We start from the raw sequence: 23,815 nt of genomic DNA, 5'->3' as shown, positions 1-23,815 counted from the left end.
CAAGATCGTATATTTAACAAAGGTCATAGTATTCGGAAACAGAATAACTTTTACACTTCTTGTCTCAGTACAAAAATGTTTCACATTTTATATGGAACCTTAGAAAAACATTTTTTTTTTAAAAAACTAGATCTCAGGACACCTGGGTAGCTTAGTTAAGTGTCCAAGTGTTGATTTCAGCTCAGGTCATGATCTCATGGTTTGTGACTCACAAACAGGGCTCATGTTGGGCCGTGTGCTGACAGCAGAGGGTCTGCTTATGATTCTCTTTGCCCCTCCTCTGGTCACTCATGTGTGCGCCCGCTCTCTCAAAATAAATAAATAAACATTAAAAAAAATTAAGACTAGATCTCAAGACAGAGGTAGCATGTTATTAAATTATGGGTCTCTGGTTTATCATTGCCCCCACCTCTCTTCTCCTTTAAGTAGGCTCTGCACCCAGGGTGGAGCCCATCGTAGGGCTTTTGAACTCAGAACCCTGAGATTAAGAGTCAGATGCTGAACCAACTGAGCCATCTAGGCACCCCCCTGGTTTGTCACATTTTAGTGCTAATCAAAGTCAAAGTTTCTGTCTCTTGTTAGTACCTTGAAAGTCACTACTTCCTTTCCCATCTCTTTCTTTTCTTTTCTTTTTTTTTTTTAAGTTCGTTTATTTTGAGAGAGACAGAGACAGCATGATCAGGGGAGGGGCACAGAGAGAGGGAGACAGAAGATCCCAAGCAGGCTCTGTGCTGCCAGCAGAGAACCCGACGCGGGGCTCCAACTCACGAAACTGTGAGATCATGACCTGAGTGGAAACCAAGAGTCGGACGCTTAACCGACTGAACCACCCAGGCACACCCCCTCCCCGCCATCTCTTTCAGAGTGTTTTCACTTTCTTTCCTTTCTGTAGTCCCAACAGGTAAATCTGCCCTTCTTTTACTTAGGGGAAGGTCTCAGTATCACTCTCTCTGAGCACACTGCATACTTGCCAAGTGCAGGAGACAGGAGTGGTCTGTGTAACAATAAGAATCTGCTTTTGCTCTGTTTTGACAAATCTGTTGTTTTCCATATCTTAAACATTTCAGGTCTAGACATTTCCATATTGAAGAGCAGCTCTAGGCACTTGTGAAAACACTCTAAAGTGTTCTAACACTGGCTGGCACCAGTGTTAAAGGGGGCACTTGGCTGGCTCTTTTGGAAGGGCATGTGACTCTTGATCTCTAGGTCATGAGCTTGAGCCTCACATTGGGCGTAGAGACTACTTAAAAATAAAGGAGGCTTAAAAAATAAATAAAAACATTCTACCTTCAGCCAAAAAATAAAAATGAGATGGACAAATCTGTTAATGTCTTAAAACACCACAAGTATTTTAGATAACTGATAAAAGCAAACCCTTCCTCTGTGTTTCATACCACTCGTATAAACATACTGATTACAGAAAAGGTGACCTTTTGTTTATTATTAGGCCTTGTGAGCTTTAAGGCTTTAATTGAGGAATCGGAAATGAAGAAATTCCCAGACAATGATCTTTTGCGCCACCTTCGCTTAGTCACACAGGACGCGGAGAAGTGTGCTTCTGTTGCTCAGCAGCTGCTTAATGGCAAAAGGCAAACTAGGTATGTACTTCTGTTTGAGGTTGCACTCTTAAGTGGCTCTACTTGGCAACCTGTTGTGAATTGGTTTTTCCTTCTGTCCTGTATTCCTGTGACACTGAATAGGGGAATGGTGAATATATTATGTCCTCATGGCTTCCTCTGGCCTTTGCCTTTACAGATACCGATCTGGTGGAGGAAAATCCCAAAATCAATTGACAGTGAATGAACTCAGACAGTTTGTGACACAACTGTATGCTCTTCCATGTGTCCTCAGTCAAACGCCTTTGCTAAAGGTAACTATAGAGGGATCTGTGGGAAAGTACTTTGGTAGTCCTATACGGTGAAACCTTGGTTTGCGAGCATAATTCGTTCCAGAAACATGCTTGTGATCTAACACGCTTACATATCAAAGCGATTTTCAAGAACCGTTGGCTCAGTTGTGATCACGTGACATTTGGCGTCATGTATTACCTGTGTTATAAGACCTTGCTCGTTTATGAAGTTAAAATTTATTAGAAACGTTTGCTCGTCTTGCGGAACACTCGAAGAGCAAGTTATTCGCACTCCAAGGTTTCGCTCTATTTTGTAAATAAATTCAGATGACATGCTTAAGTCATCTTGGGTGGTTAGTTTGTACATTTCTTTGCAGATGTTTGTAATAACCTACTTGAGTGTTTTGTGTGTGTGTGTGTGTGTGTGTGTGTGTGTGTGTGTGTGTATAAAGAGATTATAACAGGTCTACACAGGAGAAATAAAGTTGGAAATTTTTACCTTGAAAGTGACCACCTGCTACTCCTCACAGTTGGTAAAAGGTCTGTGATAGTCACTAGTTTTAGCTGTCAGTTGGCTTATGTCTTATGTCATTTATCCATGTTATTGATAAAATCGCATGAGATGGAAGGAGCATCACATTGAATATGTATTGAGGATTCTAAGTATGAAAGAAGCCAGTTACTGAAATTACTATTTTTATACAACAACCTGTGTTTTTTTAGGATCTCTTGAATCGTGTAGAAGATTTCCAACAGCATAGCCAGAAATTGCTTTCTGAGGAGATGCCCAGTGCTGCTGAGCTGCAAGACTTGCTAGATGTCAGCTTTGAATTTGATGTTGAACTTCCACAGCTTGCTGAGATGCGTGTCCGTCTGGAGCAGGCCCGCTGGCTAGAAGAGGTGCAACAAGCTTGCCTAGACCCCAGCTCCCTTACACTAGATGATATGAGACGTCTCATAGACCTAGGGGTGGGTCTAGCCCCATATTCAGCAGTGGAGAAAGCAATGGCCCGGCTTCAGGAGCTGCTTACGGTGTCAGAGCACTGGGATGACAAAGCCAAGAGTCTTCTCAAGGCCAGGTGAAAAAGCAAACTCACCTCTCTCTTGGGGAGGGTTGGGTAATATCCATGTTAGAGCAATAGAGCACAGTCGTTGGCATGTGACAGGTGTTCAGAAGCTACAGTTGTGCGTGTAGAATACACGTAGAAAAGAGAATAGTGGAGGTATTTGGGGCTGCTTTGGAACTCGGGTAAAAGAATCCTAGTTTCTTCTTTACTGATTGTGAAGTGAATGATTCATATGGACTTGCCTTTTATAGAGTTGTTTTAATGAAATTTTTTTTGGAAGCCGATGAAACCATCTTTGAGAGAATAAAAGTTTTACAATTATGTGGAAAACTATTTAAATCCGCAGTTAATAAGAACGCAAGGAGTTTTTTGAAATGTCTGAGAGTTAATATGCACTGTTCTGTAAAATGAAGATAGTGCCAGTAATTGCCAACAGGAGTGGGAATGTACATTTGTGCTGTGGCTTAGTAATTCAGGACACCTTATCTGTGTTTGAGAGATTTGATTGGACTCAGGCAAATCATCTGAGTGGAGAAAGATCAGCCCCTCCCTAATTTTGCTTTCTGTCTGATACATCTTCGTTGGTCCAATTGACAGTGTTAAAAAATTCATGGTTGTAGACATTCTTTTGTAACCCTAAAATAGTGGTCGTTGAGCAGAGAGCACAACATTTTTTGATGCTGTGCTTTTGGTGTGTTGATACCCTAGAGAATTAAAATTTTCCTAACAAAATTACATGAGTCTTGACCGTATATGTAGTAAAACATAGTAAATTATCACTAAGTTACCATCTGCAAATGAAAAGTCCGTGGTTATACCAGCATAAAATCAAGAATAAGTAGAACTTAAATGCTTTACTGAGTCATTTCCTTTATCTTAGGATGCTCTTAAGTTTTATGCAGACATTTGAAAATTTGTTAAGTTGTGATATCTAGTAGCTATTGACATTTGAAAAAAATGTATTTGCTATACTGAATTTCCTTTGAAATGGTTTTTCTAGTTTCTTTAGGAAACCTTAAGAAAAATGAACCACCATATAACATGTTAAGTAGTTCTTATATTTCATTTTTGTAGACCTCGGCATTCATTGACTAGCCTTGCTACGGCAGTTAAGGAGATTGAGGAGATCCCCGCTTATCTGCCAAATGGTGCGGCTCTGAAAGACTCAGTGCAGAGAGCCAGGGACTGGCTTCAGGATGTAGAGGCCCTGCAGGTTGGTTTAAGAAAAAACTGTCTTGGGTGTGTAAGTGCATCTAAGAAGAACAGTAATTGAAAAATTGTAAAGGGTACTATGTTGGATCTCACCACACAGATTCAGTGTTTTTGGTTGGCCAAATTAATAATTATAGTCAAACTTTTTAAGCTTATTTATTTATTTTGGGAAAGAAAGCGAGAGAATTCCAAACAGGTTCTGCACCACCATTGCAGAGCCCAGTGCAGGGCTCGATCTCGCAAACTGTGAGATCATGACCTGAGCTGAAGTTGGACACTTAACTGACTAAGCCACCCAGGCGCCATGATTTTATAGGAACTTATGTAGGTGTACTTACCTACCACCTATTACCCTGACCATTTGGCTCAAATATTTAAAGTTTAGATAATTCAACCAACTTTTTTCTGGGAACTTGGGAGCCTCTCTTAACAAACTTGAGTACTTGGTAGAGGATTGAAGAAAAACTAAAATTGAACTTGTGGGAGAAAAGTAGTTCCTTCCTTCCTTCCTTCCTTCCTTCCTTCCTTCCTTCCTTCCTTCCTTCCTTCCTTTTCTCTTTTCTTTTCTTTTCTTTTCTTCTCTTTTCTTTTGTTCTCTTTTCTTTTCTTTTAATTTTCTTTTCTTTCTGAAAAAATTTAGATTTAGGCAGTGGGACTCAGTTTAGATGATTCCAGTTTTGTTGGCAACATCCAAAGCATCATAGTCGGGAGCCAGTCAAACATATGCCTTCTCTCCATTGGGCCTGATCAGTGTGTGTTGACCTTGTCCACGTCAGTGTCCTAGAGCTTCTTCATAGCCTGTTTGATCTGGCGCTTGTTGGCCTTGACATCCACAGTGAACACAAGTGTGTTGTTGTCTTCTATTTTCTTCATGGCTAACTTGGTAGTCAGGGAGAACTTGATGATGGCATAGTGGTTAACTTGATTCTCTTGGGGGTGCTCTTTTGAGGATATTTGGGCTGCCTTTGGAGACCCAGTGTCTTGGGCCATTGGAATGTAGGCGATTTGTGGATCTTTTTGTGTGTGTGTGTGTGTGTGTGTGACTGTGGATGCCATTCAGCACCGCTTTCTTTTTTTTTTTTTTTTTTTAATGTTTATTTATTTTTGATACAGAGAGAGACAGAGCATGAATGGGGGAGGGTCAGAGAGAGGGAGACACAGAATCTGAAACAGGCTCCAGGCTCCGAGCTGTCAGCACAGAGCCTGACGCGGGGCTCGAACTCACGGACCGCGAGATCATGACCTGAGCCGAAGTCGGTCGCTTAACCGACTGAACCACCCAGGCGCCCCCAGCACCGCTTTCTTGACCTTCAAAGCCTTTGCTTTGGCTTTGGGAGGGGCAGGGGCTTCCTTTTTTTTTTTTTTTTGCCTTTGGTGCCATCTTTGTGAAAGGGTGAGAAAGGTAGTTTTCAATCTTTGATGAGTACAAGTGTCTCTTGTTGGTTTGTTAATCTGGTTGTTTGATTACATAGCCAAACTAGGCCCCAAGGCACAGAAGTTTTCACCAAGTAGTGATTTAAACAAAAGTGCCTCCTGATCCCTACAAAAGAAATGAAACTTAACAAGTTCCAAAGTAATTCTCCATAGTAATTAGCACCAAATATATGTGGTCCAATGTTAGATGTTATATTTAAGGAGTTGCCTATATATTAAAAAAAGAGTTGAATTCATTTGTAGCATTATCAAAGTACAGACAAAATGCATTCTGTGATTTACCCAGTTTCAGCTGGATAACTTAATTCGAAAGTAGTTTGTGGGGAGTGTCTTCCTTTATCTCTGTAATCATTGTAAATCAGTAGTAAGCCTAATAATGGACCTATTGAGAAAAAAGACCTTTGAATTATTTTTTTTTTTTTTTTTTTTAATTTTTTTTCAACGTTTTTTATTTATTTTTGGGACAGAGAGAGACAGAGCATGAACAGGGGAGGGGCAGAGAGAGAGGGAGACACAGAATCGGAAGCAGGCTCCAGGCTCCGAGCCATCAGCCCAGAGCCCGACGCGGGGCTCGAACTCACGGACTGCGAGATCGTGACCTGGCTGAAGTCGGACGCTTAACCGACTGCGCCACCCAGGCGCCCCGACCTTTGAATTATTTAATGGGCTAGGTTTTTAAAAATTTAGTCTATCTCATTCTTGAGTCTCAAGTTCTGTTTTGTTGAAGCCATTGGATTCTAAGAATAAAATACTATCTGGTTTTCTGAATATTTAATTTTAAGTAGTGCTAATTGATCAGTTTCTAAAAAGAAATGCCAAACCACACAGTTTTAGCCAGATGTTTATAACAAAATATCTGGGTATTTATTTTAGTTAAAAGGGAAGAGAAGATATATTGTTTGGTAAATATTATTACATAATTAAGATGTGACCCCAATTAGCCAAAGAAGAAATGAAGGGAAGTATTTACTGTGTACATAAACTTCCTTAATGGGAGTTTTTTTTTTTTTTTTTAATTTTTTTTTTAATGTTTATTTTTGAGACAGAGACAGAGCATGAACGGGGAAGGGTCAGAGAGAGGGAGACACAGAATCCGAAACAGGCTCTAGGCTCTGAGCTGTCAGCACAGAGCCCGACACGGGGCTCGAACTCACGGACCGCGAGATCATGACTTGAGCTGAAGTTGGCCGCTTAACCAACTGAGCCACCCAGGCGCCCCCCCCCTTTTTTTTTTAAATTTTTTTTTTTTTTAACGTTTATTTATTTTTGAGACAGAGAGACAGAGCATGAACGGGGAAGGGTCAGAGAGAAGGAGACACAGAATCCGAAACAGGCCTTAGTGGGAGTTTTAGATGCAGGTTCTTGTTAATGATGGTTGGAACTATAGTGATTAGTTTTAGTTTTGGTCCCCCTTTTCACTTATGATTGATGGCAGCCAGAAAGGTAAGGTGAAGTCATTGAATTAAGAGATAAACATGTGAAATCAGAGGACATATTTCTGGATAGTCTTATACTCTGTTCATATTTTGTAATGTATATGTTACTTACTGCTGTGTTTTCAGTAGTGCCCACAAGGGCAAAAAGTAAGTTTTGCTCCATTCCTGAAATAATAGCCTGATCTTTACTTGTATCATTTACTTAAGGACATAATGGAGAGGTGTGACTAACAACAAGGAGCCTTTTCATATTTAGTGGATTATGTATTTTACAATGTTATCCAGTATTCTGCTTTATACACAGGAAGTATTCCATTTATTTCTAAATTGAATACTATAAGATAGCATATAATTTGTGAGTCACCTTTTTTAAGTGTCCACCAGAACAATTCTGTCCGTACGGTTCCAGTCCTGTAAGAATAAATACCAAAAGCAGTGAAACATCAGGGTGCCTGGGTGGCTCAGTTGGTTAAGCACCAGACTTCGGCTCAGGTCATGATCTCGTGGTTTGTGGGTTCGAACCCCATGTTGGGCTCTGTGCTGACAGCTCAGGGCCTGGATCCTGCTTCAGATTCAGTGTCTCTCTCTCTCTCTCTCTCTCTCTCTCTCTCTCTCTGCCCTTTCTCGGCTCACACTCTGTCTCTCTTAAAAATAAATAAACGTTAAAAAAAAAAAAAAAGGCAGTGAAACATCAAGCTTCCTGTCTATATTTAGTTTTCCCCATGTTTCCCAAGAATGTCCTTTCTGGTTGTTTATCTAGTCCATGACCACATGTTGCACCTAATTGAATCTTGCAGTGTTTTCCTCCCTACCCTACTTTTTTTCATGTCAGTGTCTAGAACAGTTATCTTATGGTAAGTTCTATCTTCTAGATTTGTCTGGTTATTTCTTTGTGGTATATTCTATCTTCCGTATTTCCTGTAAATTGGAAGTTAATTTCTTAGCCTTAATGGATTCAAGTTAAATATTTTTTACTTAGAATAAGATTGGAATATCAGGTGATATTTGTATACTTTGTATTGTATCACATTAGGAGACACATAGGATGACTTACTTAGTGATGCTAAGGTTTACCATTGTATTCGAGCAACATCAATGTCCCCTGCCCCGCAACTTAATGCTTTTATTCTTCCACTTTGGGTATCTCATTCTCAGAGTCCCAGTACTGACAGCATCAGCATCACCTGCAAGCTTGTTAAGAAATGCAAATTCATGGACTCTTCCCTGGTGACCTCAATCAGAATATCTGGAAATGAGGCCCAGGGAACTGTTTAAATAAGCTTTCCAGATGATTCTTAACACATAGTAAAGTTTGAGAAGCAGTGGGACTTTTCACCTCATTTTAGTTTTCTGAATAATTTTAAAGTTTATTTATTTTTCAGAGAGAGTGCACATGCATGTATGTGTACATGAGCAGGGAGGGGCAGAAGGAGAGGGAGAGAGAGAATACCAAGCGGGCTCTGTGCTGTCAGCGCAGAGACTGATGTGGGGCTCGAACTCACGAATTGTGAGCTCATGATCTAAGCAGAATCAAGACTCAGACTGCTTAACTGACTGAGCCACCTGGGCACCCCAGTTTTCTGAATGATTTATACTGAGTTAACTTACCATTGGATGGATTGGAATTAAGTACTGTTAGTGAAAACCTGTTAGTTATTGCAAGTCTACATTTCTGTTGAATTTTTTTCAGGCTATCTGTAGGGACCAAGATGACAAGTGAATTTAGAAGGGCATAAAAAGTCAGAACAAAGGGATCATCATAGTGTATGTCATGTTCATAGTTGTATCCTTGGGACCTAGCACAAACTAGGTCCTTAACTATTTGTTAAGTGAAGGAGCACAGGTCATCCCTAACCCCGTCACTGCTGGTCAGCTGGAGGTTTTGTTCATCAACATCTATGAATTTAACATGTTGAAATGTAGGCCTCCTCTGAATCGTGCTTTTCCCACTTCACAGAGATGTGTTCTTTTTTCTAAGATGCTACAATTTTTCTTGATACACTAGGTTGGAGGACGTGTGCCAGTGTTAGACACACTCATAGAACTTGTTACACGAGGCCGATCTATCCCGGTACATCTGAATTCTTTACCAAGACTGGAATTACTAGTAGCTGAGGTTCAGGCTTGGAAAGAATGTGCTGCTAATACATTCTTGACTGAGAATTCTCCATATTCTCTTTTAGAGGTAAGTTTTCAACCAGCCCTTCTACAAGACCTTAGATCTCATAGCTTGTAGAACATGCAGTCCCTTCCCTCACAAAGGTGGCATCACTAATTGATCTGTCATTCTATGAGTTATTTTTTTTCAGTAGAGCCATGGAGATTCTTCTAAACTTCCAGTGAAATAACCTTTAAATGTTACCTGAATTACCTTTAGGATACCATTTGATGGCTAAAGAAGAACATTTTTCTCGTTGAAGTTCCTTAATCTGTGTTAAAATTGGATTTTTAACCTTGGCCATGCTTCACCATTTGCATTTAATAATCCTGTAAATGATCTCATCCACCTTTCATAAAGTGCTATAGTTGTACTTTTTGTATTTTTTGTTAAGCTGATGCTGGTAGCGCATTATGACTGGAATTGGTATATTTCACACTCAACTTATTGTTTAATCCAACCTAGAATCAAAGTCAATCTTTTGTGAAATTCCTCCCTTTCTTCCTTTCTTCGAAGAGGAGAGTTTTTTGGCTTCAGAGCAGCATGTTACAAAGAAAATGTTAGATATGAAGAAATTTACATCATTTCTACTGCTTAGGCTTTTCTTTGAGGACTTCCTAATGCTTTATCTGAAATCCATTTTACTGGTGGTTGTGCTTTGTCCCACATTAGGTGCTGTGTCCTCGATGTGACATTGGCCTTTTGGGATTGAAGAGGAAGCAGAGAAAGTTAAAGGAGCCCTTGCCAAGTGGAAAGAAGAAAAGCACCAAATTAGAGAGTCTGAGCGACCTGGAGAGAGCTTTAACTGAAAGCAAAGAGACTGCTTCGGCTGTACGTAGCGGGCCTTTTTCTTCTTTCTCTGTTGCTTAGAGAGGATGATTGCTAACCTTTTCTTATGCACAGGAATATTGGTAAGACATGTACAAGAATAACCTTAAGAGCACTCCGTTTTACCAAGAATGCTTTCTGAAATTATCAAATGTAAAAGCTTTGAATAGAAGGTGTGTAGAGGTGCAGCAGATAGAGGGGCCTCCCAGTCTGAGTTTTGCAGACTCAGTCTTGTCAGTGCCTGTGAGTTGATCAGGGATGCTGACTGTGGATGTCAGGGTGAACAGATAAGTGAGACCTCAGTACCAACTTACTAATTTACAACAAGATGTACGCTGCAGGGGTGCCTGGCCAGCTCAGACCGTGGCATGTGTGATTCTTGATCTTGGGGTTGTGAGTCCAAGCCCCGTGTTGGGCGTAGAGCTTACTAAGTAAGTAAATAAATATATATACATACACATAAACACACATACTTAAAAAATACACTTAAAAGTGTATTGGATACCTTTGAGTCTAACTGCATTTGGTAAGCACTGTTGATTCAAAGATGGTATCATTCTAAGAAGCTCAAGTTTAGTGAGCGATAGTATCGGGACGAAAGATAGAGATGTGATTTGGATGCTGACTTTTTTTTTTTTTTTTTTTTAGTTGAGCTATAAATGACATGTATTAGTTTCAGGTGCGCATCATAATGATTTGATTGGTCACTACAGTAAATCTAGTTAACATCTGTCACCATACAAAGTTAGTTTTTTCTTAGGATGAGAACTGTAAAGATCTACTCTCTGAGCAACTTCCAAGGATACGGTACAGTGCAGTATTAATTATAGTGAACATGTTGCACCTTATATCCTTAGGACTTATTTTATAACTAGAAATCCGTAACTTTTGACTGCATTTACCCAGTTTGCCCATTCCCCACCTCCTGCCTCTGGCAGCCACTAATTTATTCTCCGTTATCTGTGGGTTTGGGTATTTGTTTGGATTCATACAATATTTGTCTTTCTCTGACTTCTTTCACTTAGTCTAATGCATTTATATGTTGCAGATGGCAAGATTTCCCTTTTTTTAGTTTTTTAATGACTGAATAACATTCCATTGTGTATACATATACCACATTTTCTTTATCCATTCATCCATTGATGGACATTCAGGTTGCTTCCATGTCTTGGCTGCAAGACAATAATGATGCTGCAGTGAACATGGGGGTGCGGATATATTTTTGAGTTAGTGTTTTTCTTTCCTTCAGATAAATACTCAGAAGTGGAATTGCTGGATCATATGGTAGTCCTATTTTTAATTTCTTGATGAACCTCCATATCGTTTTCCATAGTGGCTGCACTAATTTACATTCCCATCAACAGTGCATAAAGGTTCCCTTTTCTTTACATCTTCACCAACATGTATTATTTCTTGGTATTTTTGATACTAGCCATTCTGATAAGTGTGAGATGATCTTGCATTATGATTTTGATTTGCAGTTTTATGGTTGACCACCTTTTCATGTACCTATTGTCATCTTTATATGTCTTTGGAAAAATATTCAGATCCTCTGCCCATGTTTGCTTTTTGCCATTAAGTTGTGTGAGTTCTTTATCGATTTTGGATATTAACCCCTTATCAGATATGTGCTTTGCCAATATTTTCTCCTATTCTGTAGGTTGCCTTTTTATTTTGTTGCTGGTTTTCTTTGTTGTACAGAAACTCCCCGGTTGGATGTAGTCCCATCTGGAGGCTTTAAGTAGCACAAAGTGATGCCCGTGGTAGAGCAGAACTGTGGCTGCTACGACTGGAATAGAAGGGTTCTGTCTCTGGCTAGGGCACTTTTCTCCCTGGTCTGTTCCTTTGTAGCTGCCTGACTTCTCTGGTGATGGACATGGGATTGCCTTGACTTGTGTGTTTTGACACAGACTTCCTTAGTTAGGGCATATTCCTATACTGAGTCAGGTTCTAATCAGGTTTTGCTGCTTGAGCATCACTGTTTTTTTTTTTAAGGTGCTATTATTTCTGTGGTTTATTTTTGTAAAGATACTGACTGTTGGCTTTTTTTTTTTTTTTTCAAGTTATTTATTTATTTTGAGAGAGAGAGCATGCGAGCAGGGGAGGGGCAGAGAGAGGGAGAGAAAGAGAATCCCAAGCAGGCTCTGCACCCCAGGTCTTTTACTGTCTTTAACATTAAGGCCTTAAACCTGTGCTAGACACAGCCACTGTAGATAACGAAACCGGGTCCCTCATGAAATAATTAAATAGAAACCACTTTTCTTACACACACACGTGCACACATGTGTGCATGCTGTAAAATAAGCTCATTAGGGCATGGACGATAGCAGCTTGCTTTTCTGCAGAGTGTCAGGTGTACTTGAATCGTAAAGTCTTTCCTCTCTATTAAAATGAGAGCCGTGTGACAGGAAAGTGCTGAGTTCATTTAACCTGTTTACATGACTTGAGAATACACATAAACAGAATCAACTTCACAGTAGAAAGCTGAAGTGATACTGTACATATTTCTGAACAATATTTATGATATGTCCATAAGTGGAATCTTTACATGAAGACACTAAGCACCTACTATATAAGAAGTCCAAAACATAAACAAGTTGAGGTATTACAGATTTATTCCTTATGAGCCATGAAGTAAAAGCTGTCTAAATGTGATAAACTAAAAATCATTAGCTACAACAAGAGTTAGCCTTACCACCTTGAACTTAATAGTCTGGGTTTCCCCAATAAAAGACTGGACCACATTCCTCTAGCACTGCACTGATAGGCAAATACAGGTAAATAGGAGGAAACTGTAGATTTTTAAAACTGCACTTTCCCCTCTAGAAACAGAACTTATAGGCTGCAGGAGCCACTCCATTCCCCAGTCCTATTCCCAGCTCCTTGCAATGTTAACCTGTCACAGTTAAAACCATTCCCAGTTATCACACCCACCCACTTCAGACCCATCATGATTCGCCAGATGAGGTGCCCTAAGTCATAAGGCCAGAATGAACTCTCCATTATCCCTTATTGGAACGGAGAAGAAAATGTATGAATGAATGTTTAAGGAAGAAACAAAAAGATGTGGAAATAAATTAGGTAACAAACCTTTGGTATATTTTTTCAAAATTCTCTAATTTCTGTAGACGAAAACAATGTACAGGTAGTATATGTGGGTTATGTGACTTCTAACTTAGAAATGGAGAGCAAACAGGGGCACTTGGGTGGCTCAGTTGGTTAAGTGTCTGACTCTTGATTTCTGCTCAGGTCATGATCTCACAGTTGTGAGATGAAGCCTCGCAATGGGCTCTGCACTGACCGCGTGGGGCCTGCTTGGGATTCTCTCTCTCCTCCTTTCTCTGCCCCTCTCTGGTGCACGTGCTTGCTAGCTCTCTCTCTCTCTCTCTCTGTCTCTCTCTCTCAAAATAATTAAATAAATAAACATTAAACAAGAAAAGAAATGGGGAGCAAATGGCATCTCTTTCAGTGTTCTGCTATGAAATCAAGTAGGTAATGGATGAGTTTTTAAGCCAGAGATCCTCTAAATGGGCATACACTAGACTCTGAAAGGTACAGTATGCAAAGTTCAAAGCAGGCAGTGTCTTGGGCGCCTGAGTGGCTCAGTCAGTTGAGCATTCCAGCTCTTGGTTTCGGCTCTGGTTGAACTCTCAATTTGTGAGTTTGAGCCCTGCATCGGGCTCTTCTGCGCTGACAGCGTGGAGCCTGCTTGGGATTCTCTCTTCTCTCTCTGCCCCCTCCCCCCAAGAAATAGAGACCTCAGTTACCACTGTGTAGTTGCTACTCTAGCAACTTTTCCATCTGAAGTACCTCTCTAAAAGAACACAGAAGCTATTGGAGCTATGCAAACATGGGGAACCTCAGCAATCAGGACGTGTAGAATGTGAAAGAAAGCCCATGTCTTTCAGGAGAAAGTTTTCTAGGAAGTAAATGCTCAGGGAAGTTGGACTTTCAGGAAGTAGTGTGTGCGGTGTAATTGCTCACACTGTTGGTTGTGTGCCTGGCAGAGAGCACTCTATCACACATCTCTCATTTAATCATCAGCGCAGCCCTGTGAGGTAGGCTTTACTCCATTTCAGACATGTGAAAATTTAGTCCAATGGAATACACTGCCCAGGGTCGCTTACACCAGTCAGTGTGACAGAGCCAGGATTCAAATGCAGATCATCTACTTTGGGACCCTAGAGTTTTAGGAGTGGGCTGAATTCCCTCTGGCATTGTCCTTGACCGTGAACTCCTTTTTAGATGGCAACACTTGGGGAAGCTCGCCTAAGGGAAATGGAAGCCTTGCAGTCTCTCAGACTAGCCAATGAAGGGAAGTTGCTGTCACCTGTCCAAGATGTGGAGCTGAAAGTCTGCCTGTGTCAGAAGGCCCCAGCTGCCCCTATGATCCAATGTGAACTCTGCAGGGATGCTTTCCACACTAGCTGTGTGGCAGTACCCAGTATTTCGCAAAGCCCCCGAATCTGGCTTTGTCCCCATTGTCGGAGGTCAGAGAAACCTCCATTAGAGAAAATTCTGCCCCTGCTGGCCTCCCTGCAGCGTATCCGAGTTCGCCTTCCCGAGGGAGATGCACTTCGGTATATGATCGAAAGAACCGTGAACTGGCAACACAGAGCCCAGCAACTGCTTTCATCAGGGAATCTCAAATTTGTGCAAGATCGAGTGGGCTCAGGACTGTTGTATAGCAGATGGCAAGCTTCAGTGGGACAAGTGTCAGAGACCAGCAAGGTGAGTCTGAAGTTTTCTTTGCCGGTTATTGGAAATCTGCTTGGCCCTGAACCTCTTCCCTGAACCTTCAGCTCTGGTATTGCTGCTCTTCCTGGTGATCCCTTAACCAGCACTCACTTTTCAGCTCCCCTCTTGGAGGGGTGTGTGTACCTACATATGGGTTGTTTTAGTTTCCTCTGCTCCTAGCAGTCAGAAGTTGTCTCTCAGTGAGGCAGTCTGTTTCTGTAGAGCAGATTTCACCTTGTCACATATACCTACAATTTTCCCATTCGTGTGTATGAATCTAGGTATGTATTTAATATGTATGAATTTTTATAATTAAAATTTTGCTTGACTGTCTCCCCCCCCCCCCCCCCCCCCGCTTCCTCTCATGGAAGCCTTTGGGTAGAAGGGAAGGTGCCTTCTGCCTTCTGTCTCTTACTGCCCCATGAACAGGGAACAGGTTTTGAAGTGTCTGAGTACCATGTCGTTTCAGAGGAAAGGCAGTGGGTTTCATACCATCTGTGATCTTTCTGCCAAAAGCCAGATTCTTCTGACCACCATGGGGATGGGCAGAGTCTTTTGTCTTCTTCTGTAGAAGGTGTCTACAGGAAAAGAATGTGAAGATACCAGAAAAGTACAATCGGAGGGCAGTATTCAACCTTCATAGAAATTTGACCTGAGAACTTTCAGATATAGTGCAGCTTTCTCAGGCAGGGACTCACAGCTCCCTTGTGCTACTAACACAGACATGAAGTATAAGAATTACATGTTAAGCAGATCAGAGATAAGGACAAAAAATTATTTTCTCATATTGGTTTCCTTTTTTTTTTTTTTTTTGTAATTTCCAGGTTTTTAAAATACAGTACCTGGCACTTAGCAAATGATGAATTAAATTTTTGTGCATAGATGAGTTGAGGTTATTTGGCCAACCTACAGTGGAGATTCTTTACACAAGATACGCCAGAGATTTACCTTTATTAATAAAGGGAGAGGACACAATTGTTACTTGTTTACTAGTTCATGGTCAAAGGAGTGTTTCTCCTAGCTTCTTTAATAAACACTGAAGAGTGGATGGAGGTGGATGTGCATGAGATCTGGCAGTTCCTCAGTTGGTTTACTCAAAGGGGCACACGTCTGTGTTCCTTGTGTTACAGTCTTCATTAGAGACTTACCCAGGGAATAAAAAAGAGACTTACATGGGGTATGATCTGTTCTCATGCAAAGAAAATGACTTATTTCCCAATGGTGCTCTTGACCTCTCTGAAATCAGTCCAAGTAAAACCAGGAAGACTGAAGGATTGGTGGATATGAGCTGATGTGGCTAAATTTAAGATACTTGGAGACTTTTCAGTTGGGAAGACTTTCTTTCCTGTTTTCCTAATTGATAACCCAAACTACTTTCCTTGGACTGGTGGGAGAATTTTTAATCCTGAAGAAGCCTTACTATAAAATGTTTTCCTTCCATTAGGGATCTCAACCCACTGGCACAACATCCTTTTCCTTGCCTGATGACTGGGACAACAGAACCTCATATTTACACTCTCCCTTCTCTACTGGACGAAGTTGTATCCCCCTCCATGGTTTGTATTTATTATTATTGTTGTTGTTGTTGTCAGGACTGGATAGTAATAAGTGATCTTGCAGTAGGTTTTTGTTATAGATGTTCAGATGTAAAAAAAAGGCTTTATCCTCAAATGTCAGATATGAGTTACTCTGTATTTGCAAGGTAGAGAAGGATCATGTTTGAAGGTTTATAAATGCAAAGTAAATAGAGAAAGTCTTTCGTACATGTTTTCAGGGATGAAAGGGTTAATCCCATGCCAACTGACATTTAAATACCAGTCACTTCAGTCAGATGCTAAGTCATGGGCTCCCTTGGGAACTTAGAGATAATCCATACTTGAAACCTGCCTCCCTTTTTCCTTATACAGTTGACTCTTGAATAGCATGGATTGGAACTGCACAGGTCTGCTTATACAGACTTTTTTCAATAAATACAGTCCAGTACTGTAAATGTATTTCCTCCTCGTTACGGTCTTCTTAACAGTCTTTTCCCTCTAGCTTAGTTTATTGTAAGAATACGGTGTATAATACACAAACATACTCAAATGTGTTAATCAACTGTTCCATGTTATCAGTAAGGCTTCCAATCAGCATTAGGCTATTAGTAGTTAAACTTTGGGGGAGTCAAAAGTAACACATGATTTTCAGGGGTTCAGCACCCTCCACTCCCACGTTATTCAAGGGTCAGCTGTACTTACTATGCAAGACTGCCCCATGAGTTCCACCCAAAGCTGCAGCTGGAGTCCGGCTCCTTAGTCCTGCCAGCACAGCAGGTGTTTGGTAATGGGACTGGAGGTACTTGATCAGCTCAGATTGCCTATGCCCTGCCCTGAGGGCAAAAGCTATCCTAGCAGAGGTACTACCTCTTCTGTGTTAGCAATAAGTAAGGGAAGAGGGGATTCAGTGTAGAATTAGTACTTCCCTAGCAATCAGAAGACAGAACACCGAGTTTAGGCTCTATTTCATTGTGGCTTTTAGTCACAGTGAGCAGACCTCACTTCAGTTGAACATAATTTTACAAGGAGAGGGTGGCAGTGGTATGAAGGGTGGTCCTGCTTTTCTTGCAGATCTGAGTGACCGTGTGAAACGCTCTGTCTTATTGTCATGAGGCTTTGGTGTGATCTTTCACAGGTGTTAGCCCAGAAGTGAATGAGCTGTTGATGGAAGCTCAGCTGCTCCAGGTATCCCTTCCTGAAATTCAGGAACTTTACCAGACTTTACTTGCAAAGCCGACCCCTGCTCAGCAAACTGACCGGAGCTCACCAGCTAGACCCAGCGGTGAGAAGGTGGGTTGTCTGATGGGCAGCTGGGAAAGGCAGTCTGGGGTGGGGAGACTGATTCTTAGTGTCATCCTATCTAAATAGTTTGGTGAGTGAGATGCTGTCTTTGATCCAGAAAAGGATGCAAACGCTACTTCACAACCCCACTCCTAAGGCCATCAAAGAGCAGATAGGTGTTAGGCATCACTTTGGGCTCACATCCTGGAGTTTGGTGCTGTTTTGTAAGTGACTATGACATTTTTTTTTTCCTTTCTAGCCCGGTGCTTCTCCTCATCTCCATGTGATAATAGCTAGAAGCAGAATTATTTTTTTTTCCTGTCAGAGAAATACTGTAGAGATGAAAATGTAATTATAGCTGGGAAGGCCTTTTGGTATAAAGCCTTCAGAATTCAAAGAATATCTCGGAGTTAACATTTAACAGATGCTTTCACTGCTCTACCCCGAACAGGACAGATGGGGTGAGGACTCGGTCACCAGGCTTATAGGGGGCCCATTTTGAGTGCTGACTTACTTGAAGGGGTAGATGCCATGTATGTCTTGTTTCTTAGCATGTGAAGATGCTGCTGTTTCTGTTAGTGAGCTAGCTGACCTGTGACATTGGAAGCTCCTGAGGATCTACTGAGGATACGGAAGAATCTCACTAAAGACAGCACGAGGACGATATCATTTAGAATTTTAGTTTTCGTGATGCTACCAGATAGTAGTGTTGTAGTACCACTGTTGATTGTGTTCAATTAATGCACCTTATTTCTGTAAGGGATGGGGATGTATATCCTTAAAGAAGGAACCTATTCCATGGTTCCTGAGAAGTCTGTAGGGCAAAGGATAACCAACCATACACTCTTAGAAACTGCATAGTAGTCAGTCACTGACAGATTTGGCGAAAAGAAAAACGTAAGCATCTGTCCATCTCCTGGTGCTAATTTGAAAGCTAATCACGTCTTTAACATTTTCTTTTTCCACTGTTTTTGATAGCACTAACGGTTAAGTCAGTTAACTCAAACAGGTTGTCCTACAGGACGTGAGGGGAGGTGGTGGCAGTTTGTTAGGATGCGGTATTTTTTTTTTTTTTTAATGTTTATTTTTGAGAGAGCACAGGTGGGGGAGGGGCAGAGAGAGGGGAACAGAGGATCTGAAGTGGGCTCTGCACTGATAGCAGCGAGCCTGATGCCGGGCTTGAACCCATGAACTGCAAGATCACGATCTGAGCGGAGGTCAGATGCTCAACTGACTGAGCCACACAGGTGCCCTGCAGTTTGTTGTTGTTGTTGTTGTTTGTTTGTTTGTTTTAGCATTTTTAATTTATTTAAGTCCTCTCCACACCCAGTGTGGGCCTTGAACTCACAACCCTGAGATCAAGAGTCACATGCTCTTCAGACTGAGCCAGCCAGGTGACCCAGGATGCAGTATTTTTTTAACGTCGATTGGAGATCATCTGGTGTCTCATACAGCTGACACTTAATTTCACTAGTTTGAGTAATGGGCAGAGTGTAGGCTGAAATTGAATTTGTCCGTCCTCCACCCAGAATGACTGCTGCCGTGGGAAACGAGATGGAATCAACAGTCTTGAGAGAAAACTGAAGAGACGCCTGGAAAGAGAAGGCCTCTCCAGTGATCGGTGGGATCGAGTTAAAAACATGCGGACCCCCAAAAAGAAGAAAATCAAACTGAGCCACTCCAAGGACATGAACAATTTCAAGTTAGAGAGGGAGCGTAGCTGTGAATTAGTCCGTTCTGCCGAAACTCATTCCCTGCCCTCAGACACATCCTATTCTGAACAGGAGGACTCTGAGGATGAAGATGCCATCTGCCCAGCTGTGAGCTGCCTGCAGCCAGAAGGAGATGAGGTCAGTGAGGTTTGGGCCATAGAGGACGTGCTTTCCCTTAACTCAGAAACCCTGTAAGCTACACCTCATCTCGCTGGGTCTTTCTCTTCTGCTTACCTGCTTTGAGCTGATCTGAATGGATTGCTCAGCCCTCCCCCACTGATATCTCTGCTCTTACCATCGTTCCTGGGTCTTCTCCCTTTTCTTGAAGAAACTCTTATTCTTCCCTTTTTCCTTTTCCTGCTATTCCAGCTTACACCGTCCCGGCGCTAAGAAGGTGGGAGGGATGCTGATGTAATGCCCTTTTGCTTACTTATCACAGGGCGGCGCTGTCTTAACCCCAAAGCAGTCACGACTTGAAGAATGGCTTTGACTTGGTTGCTTTGGCTGGTGGGCCAGCTACACTCATGTGGCGTAGCTCTTGTGCCAGAGGTCCCAGTGGTGGGACGGTGGCCGTTAGTGGCAAACGGCCTGAATATCTTGAGGCTGGCCTGCCCAATTTTGAATCACATTTTTTCCTCTGAAAACCCCATCTCCCTGCTCTTTGTAACCAGGTGGACTGGGTCCAGTGTGATGGCAGCTGCAATCAGTGGTTTCATCAGGTCTGTGTTGGTGTTTCTCCAGAGATGGCAGAGAAAGAAGACTACATCTGTGTGCGCTGTACTGTGAAGGACGCACCAAGCCGAAAATAAAACGCACACACGCACACGCGCACACACACACACAGACAGACACACACACACACACACACAAAACACCCCCCCCCCCCCGCCCCCAACCACTTAACGTAATTCAGGACTCCAACCAAGAAGATTTCTTCAATTTCTCAGCAAAGCTACAGGACTGGTATTCAAACCAGCCTGTAAACGGTGCTATTTCTATTCCTTACGGGATCATTTTTCCAGAACTCTTTGAAAAAAAGAAAAAAACAACTAAAAAAATTTTTGACACTTTTTGTATTTTTTTCCTTAAGAGCTGTTTGTGGTTGTTGAGGTTTGAAATGCTGACTGTTTTTTGCAGGGGTTTCCACCAATTGGAAGGCATTAGAGCTTGCACCTTTTCATGTACAGCATTAAAATCTTACCTCTGTCTGGGATTTACCGGCTTAAGAGTCCAACTCAGTTTCAGTGCCCAGAAGGGCACCAGAAATTCCAGTAAATCCTCATTTGAGGAATTTCTCTCTTGTTTACTCTGTTACCATATTGGGGAACTTAAGTTTTTCACTTTTGGGGTTTTTTGTTTGTTTCTTTATCCACTTTTCTTTTCCTGGTAGACTAGGTTTATTTATCTAAGCAATAACTTCTATGTTGGTTTCAGTGGCTGGAATTAAAACAAAACAAAACAAACTTCCAAACAGTGTGTTGGTGCTTTAGCATTTGGTTGATGTACAGAACACGAATGTCTAGTTTCTAGTGTCACTGATGAACTAGTGATGTAGAAAAGAGACTGCTCTGTAAGTCATTGCCACAGCTGTATTTTGGCTTTCTCCCTGCCCCTTCGTTCCTCTCCTTATTTTTTTGGTAGCTTGTATCAAATGTTGCAGTTTATATTGTGGAATAAATCCTTGGTCCTAATTTAACACTAAATGCTGGTTATTTAGAGCCATTAGACTGCAGCTTCTCCTGCCCCTCTACCTTGTGGGCTTTGAAGAACTAGAGGGGGGTTGCTTGCTTTTGCCTCTGCCCAACTAGGCCCCAGTAGCAGTGGACGATTCGTTTGTATCCTGCTCTGTTTGGCGGGCCATGTGCCTCCAGTCTCCACTAATAAAGAACCCCACCCAGTCTCCATGGAATAGAACTTGTCTTTAAAGCCATGCTGTTTTTAAATAAGCTTTTCAGAATGGTGGCAAATCATTCCAATCCTCAAATCGGTCTTCCTTGTGGAAATGAAGTCTTTGTTATATTTGAATTGACAGGGAAACTGGGTTTTGGGTTAAGATGTCAGAAGAGCATCTGAGGAAGATGATCCTCACAGAAGGCTGCAAAAATATGGGTTGAGGGACAGCAAGAGCTTGTGACACCCAGGCTCTGCGTCCCTGACTTCCTTCCCTGTCTCTTTCCAACTCTAGCTGTTGTTACTGGTTGTCAGTAGTCCATAGCCTTTCCCTTCCTTTTCTTTTTTTAAAGGCCTCTGTTCTGCCGTGGAGAAGACATTCTGGTGAACAGAGCAGACTCTTGCTTGGTTTTTCTCCTTCTGTTAGTAATATTTTCCCCCACATTCTATAGCCATAAACCTGGAGATGGGTAGAACTAGTGGGTCTTTAATAAAACAACAAAACAGCAGTCTGTGATGTAGCAGAGATTTAAATGTACTACCCCCTTTTATGCAATTCAAATAATTAAATCTCTTGTAAGAATGACTTGTAATTGTCTGCAGTTTTCCCACAGTTGTTGTGATGTTTCTCCTTGTCTGATGGGGATTCTGGGGCCAACAGAGAAGAAGAAATCTCCAGAGTACAATCTGGAATAATAGTGGTTTGGCCTTTTTTAAGTATCCAAATTCTTAGAACCCCTTGACATTGGGACAGGATGCCAACTGTCCCAGTTCCATTGAGAATATAAGCTAAAAGGGGACACTGCGGCTAAAATGAAGCCTCTGCCTTTAGAGAGCTTTTGCCCATCTGGGTGTGCACCTCCCATGCCCCTGCTAGTTTTTCTTCCTCACCTTTGGGTTGTACACAATCCCTGACAATAGCATTCTTAGTGAGGTAGATTCTCTGCCTCTCTGAGTTAGGGGGAGAAGGCAAGAACATCCGCGCTGTCCCCCCTTCCCCCATGCGGGAACCACTGATCTTTTTATAAAGGATGATGATACTGAAGTTAGAGTGTCAGTTGCCCCAAATTCTACTGCTGGTAAATGACAACGCCTGGGTGGTGTCTTCCAAGTCTCTTTTAATATTCCTCCTACCTTGTGTGCTAACGTGGTAAATGAACAGAGGTACATTTACTTTCTAATTGATACCTTCTGTTAAGTACTCAGAACAACTACAAAGTGATGTTACCGAAAAGCCATGTTTACTGTGTATGAGCTGTGAAGCCGGCCTGCATCCTAGAGAAACATCTGCACCTAGAGAAAGAAGATAAGACACACAGAGAAACTGCTGTTTCACCTCCGTAGTCCTGCCGCTGCATGAGGTGTGAGGAGGAAGGGCTGTTAGACGGAGCCCTAGCCAAGAGGGTAAAGGAGTCTAGTGAACTCGGCACCGAACGGTGGATGGGTGCCCTGCCTTATTCCGGTGACTGTGTGTTGTATTTCTGTTTTTCTTTCCAAATCAGCCTCTAGGGGATTTCTTATATGGAATAAAGAAAGGGCTTGCTTGTATGTAGGCTCTGTCTAGCCTGGAGAAAGATTGTGTGATTTGAGGACTAGCCATAAAGGAGGTGGACTTATTTACAACTTCATTTCAGTGTCCTGGGAGGTGGGAGTCCTTGTTCTATCTCAGGGTTAGCCTAAAGCCAGAGATGCTGGCTATGGCGGTGGAGGTTGGTAAAAGCCTGAGTTTTCCTGCTTCATTCTGCCGTATGGAGCTTTAAAAAAAAAAAAAAAAAAAAGTGTATAGATCATGAGATTTTAGGTCTTATGTTTTGGCAGAAGTATCTGAGATTCACTTAATTTGCTATTCTGCCCACCATAAAAAACAACATTACCCTTTGGGTATTTGTACAGGATAAGTCTGAGAACAGAGTGGATGCCTACCTGGAAGAGGGTAAAACTTGGTTTTGCCTTGTACTTTCCATTGAACTCTGAAGGCCCTTTGGAAATGGGTGTCTGCCTCTTTTTTTTTTTTTTTTTTCTTCTTCTTAATTTCATATATAGTATTGGTGGGTATTTGGCATTCCATTAAGACCCACTTCTGGCTTGGATCAGGCATTGATTGGTATTTAGTGCCCATGGGTGTTCTGGGCTCAATCTTGCCTAGGTTTCCTGCCATATAACACAGACTGGAAGGGATTAGAGATGCTACATACCTGTGACAGGAAATAGAATTGAACAAGTATTTTAAGAATCATTACCCATTGCCAGTCAGCAACTGACTGTGCTAGTCTATGCTGGGCATCAGCCTGAATTAAAAGGTCTTTGCCGTAATGGTGCAGAAAACACACCCCCTTCTGATGAAACTCTGCCTGTTGGGAAGAAGAGCTGAGAAAAACAGTGAAGATGCCAGTGCCTTTATTTATCAGTTCCATATTCGAGTTGGAGTCCTTTCTCAGCTTCTAGTTGAGCACCAGAGTGATGGCCTCACACCTTCCGCCCCTGTCATCAGTCCCTTGCATGTGGCTCCTCAAGCCTCCCATCTCTCTCTCAGAGGTTCCACGTATAACTTGTAATAGAAATGTTAAATGACAAGCTGCCTAAACAAAACATTGTATAAAGTAGGATCTTGTGTAAAGTGATACTGTTGTAAATCCATTTTGAGAGCATAAAGAATTTGTAAAGTGTATATTTCAC

The 23,815-nt window shown here is 41.8% G+C and overlaps 1 protein-coding gene across 1 annotated transcript in view; it reads left to right on the top strand.

Moving 5' to 3' along the window:
- Positions 1-23,807, top strand: part of KDM5B (lysine demethylase 5B) — an 82,592-nt gene extending 58,785 nt beyond the window's left edge. Inside the window, exons 17-27 of the mRNA XM_058701673.1 lie at positions 1,448-1,598; positions 1,756-1,870; positions 2,573-2,928; positions 3,991-4,129; positions 9,004-9,183; positions 9,829-9,987; positions 14,230-14,715; positions 16,166-16,277; positions 17,392-17,546; positions 19,067-19,387; positions 19,921-23,807. Of these exons, the coding sequence (XP_058557656.1) occupies positions 1,448-1,598; positions 1,756-1,870; positions 2,573-2,928; positions 3,991-4,129; positions 9,004-9,183; positions 9,829-9,987; positions 14,230-14,715; positions 16,166-16,277; positions 17,392-17,546; positions 19,067-19,387; positions 19,921-20,058 (2,312 nt within the window). The 3' untranslated portion in view covers positions 20,059-23,807. The remainder of the gene's footprint in view (positions 1-1,447; positions 1,599-1,755; positions 1,871-2,572; positions 2,929-3,990; positions 4,130-9,003; positions 9,184-9,828; positions 9,988-14,229; positions 14,716-16,165; positions 16,278-17,391; positions 17,547-19,066; positions 19,388-19,920) is intronic.
- The last annotated feature ends 8 nt before the right edge of the window (positions 23,808-23,815 follow it).

Source organism: Neofelis nebulosa, chromosome 15, assembly GCF_028018385.1.
Source record: "Neofelis nebulosa isolate mNeoNeb1 chromosome 15, mNeoNeb1.pri, whole genome shotgun sequence".
Taxonomy (NCBI): domain Eukaryota; kingdom Metazoa; phylum Chordata; class Mammalia; order Carnivora; family Felidae; genus Neofelis; species Neofelis nebulosa.
The sequence above is the reverse complement of the archived record's forward strand: the minus strand, read 5'-3'. Positions and strand labels throughout refer to the sequence as shown.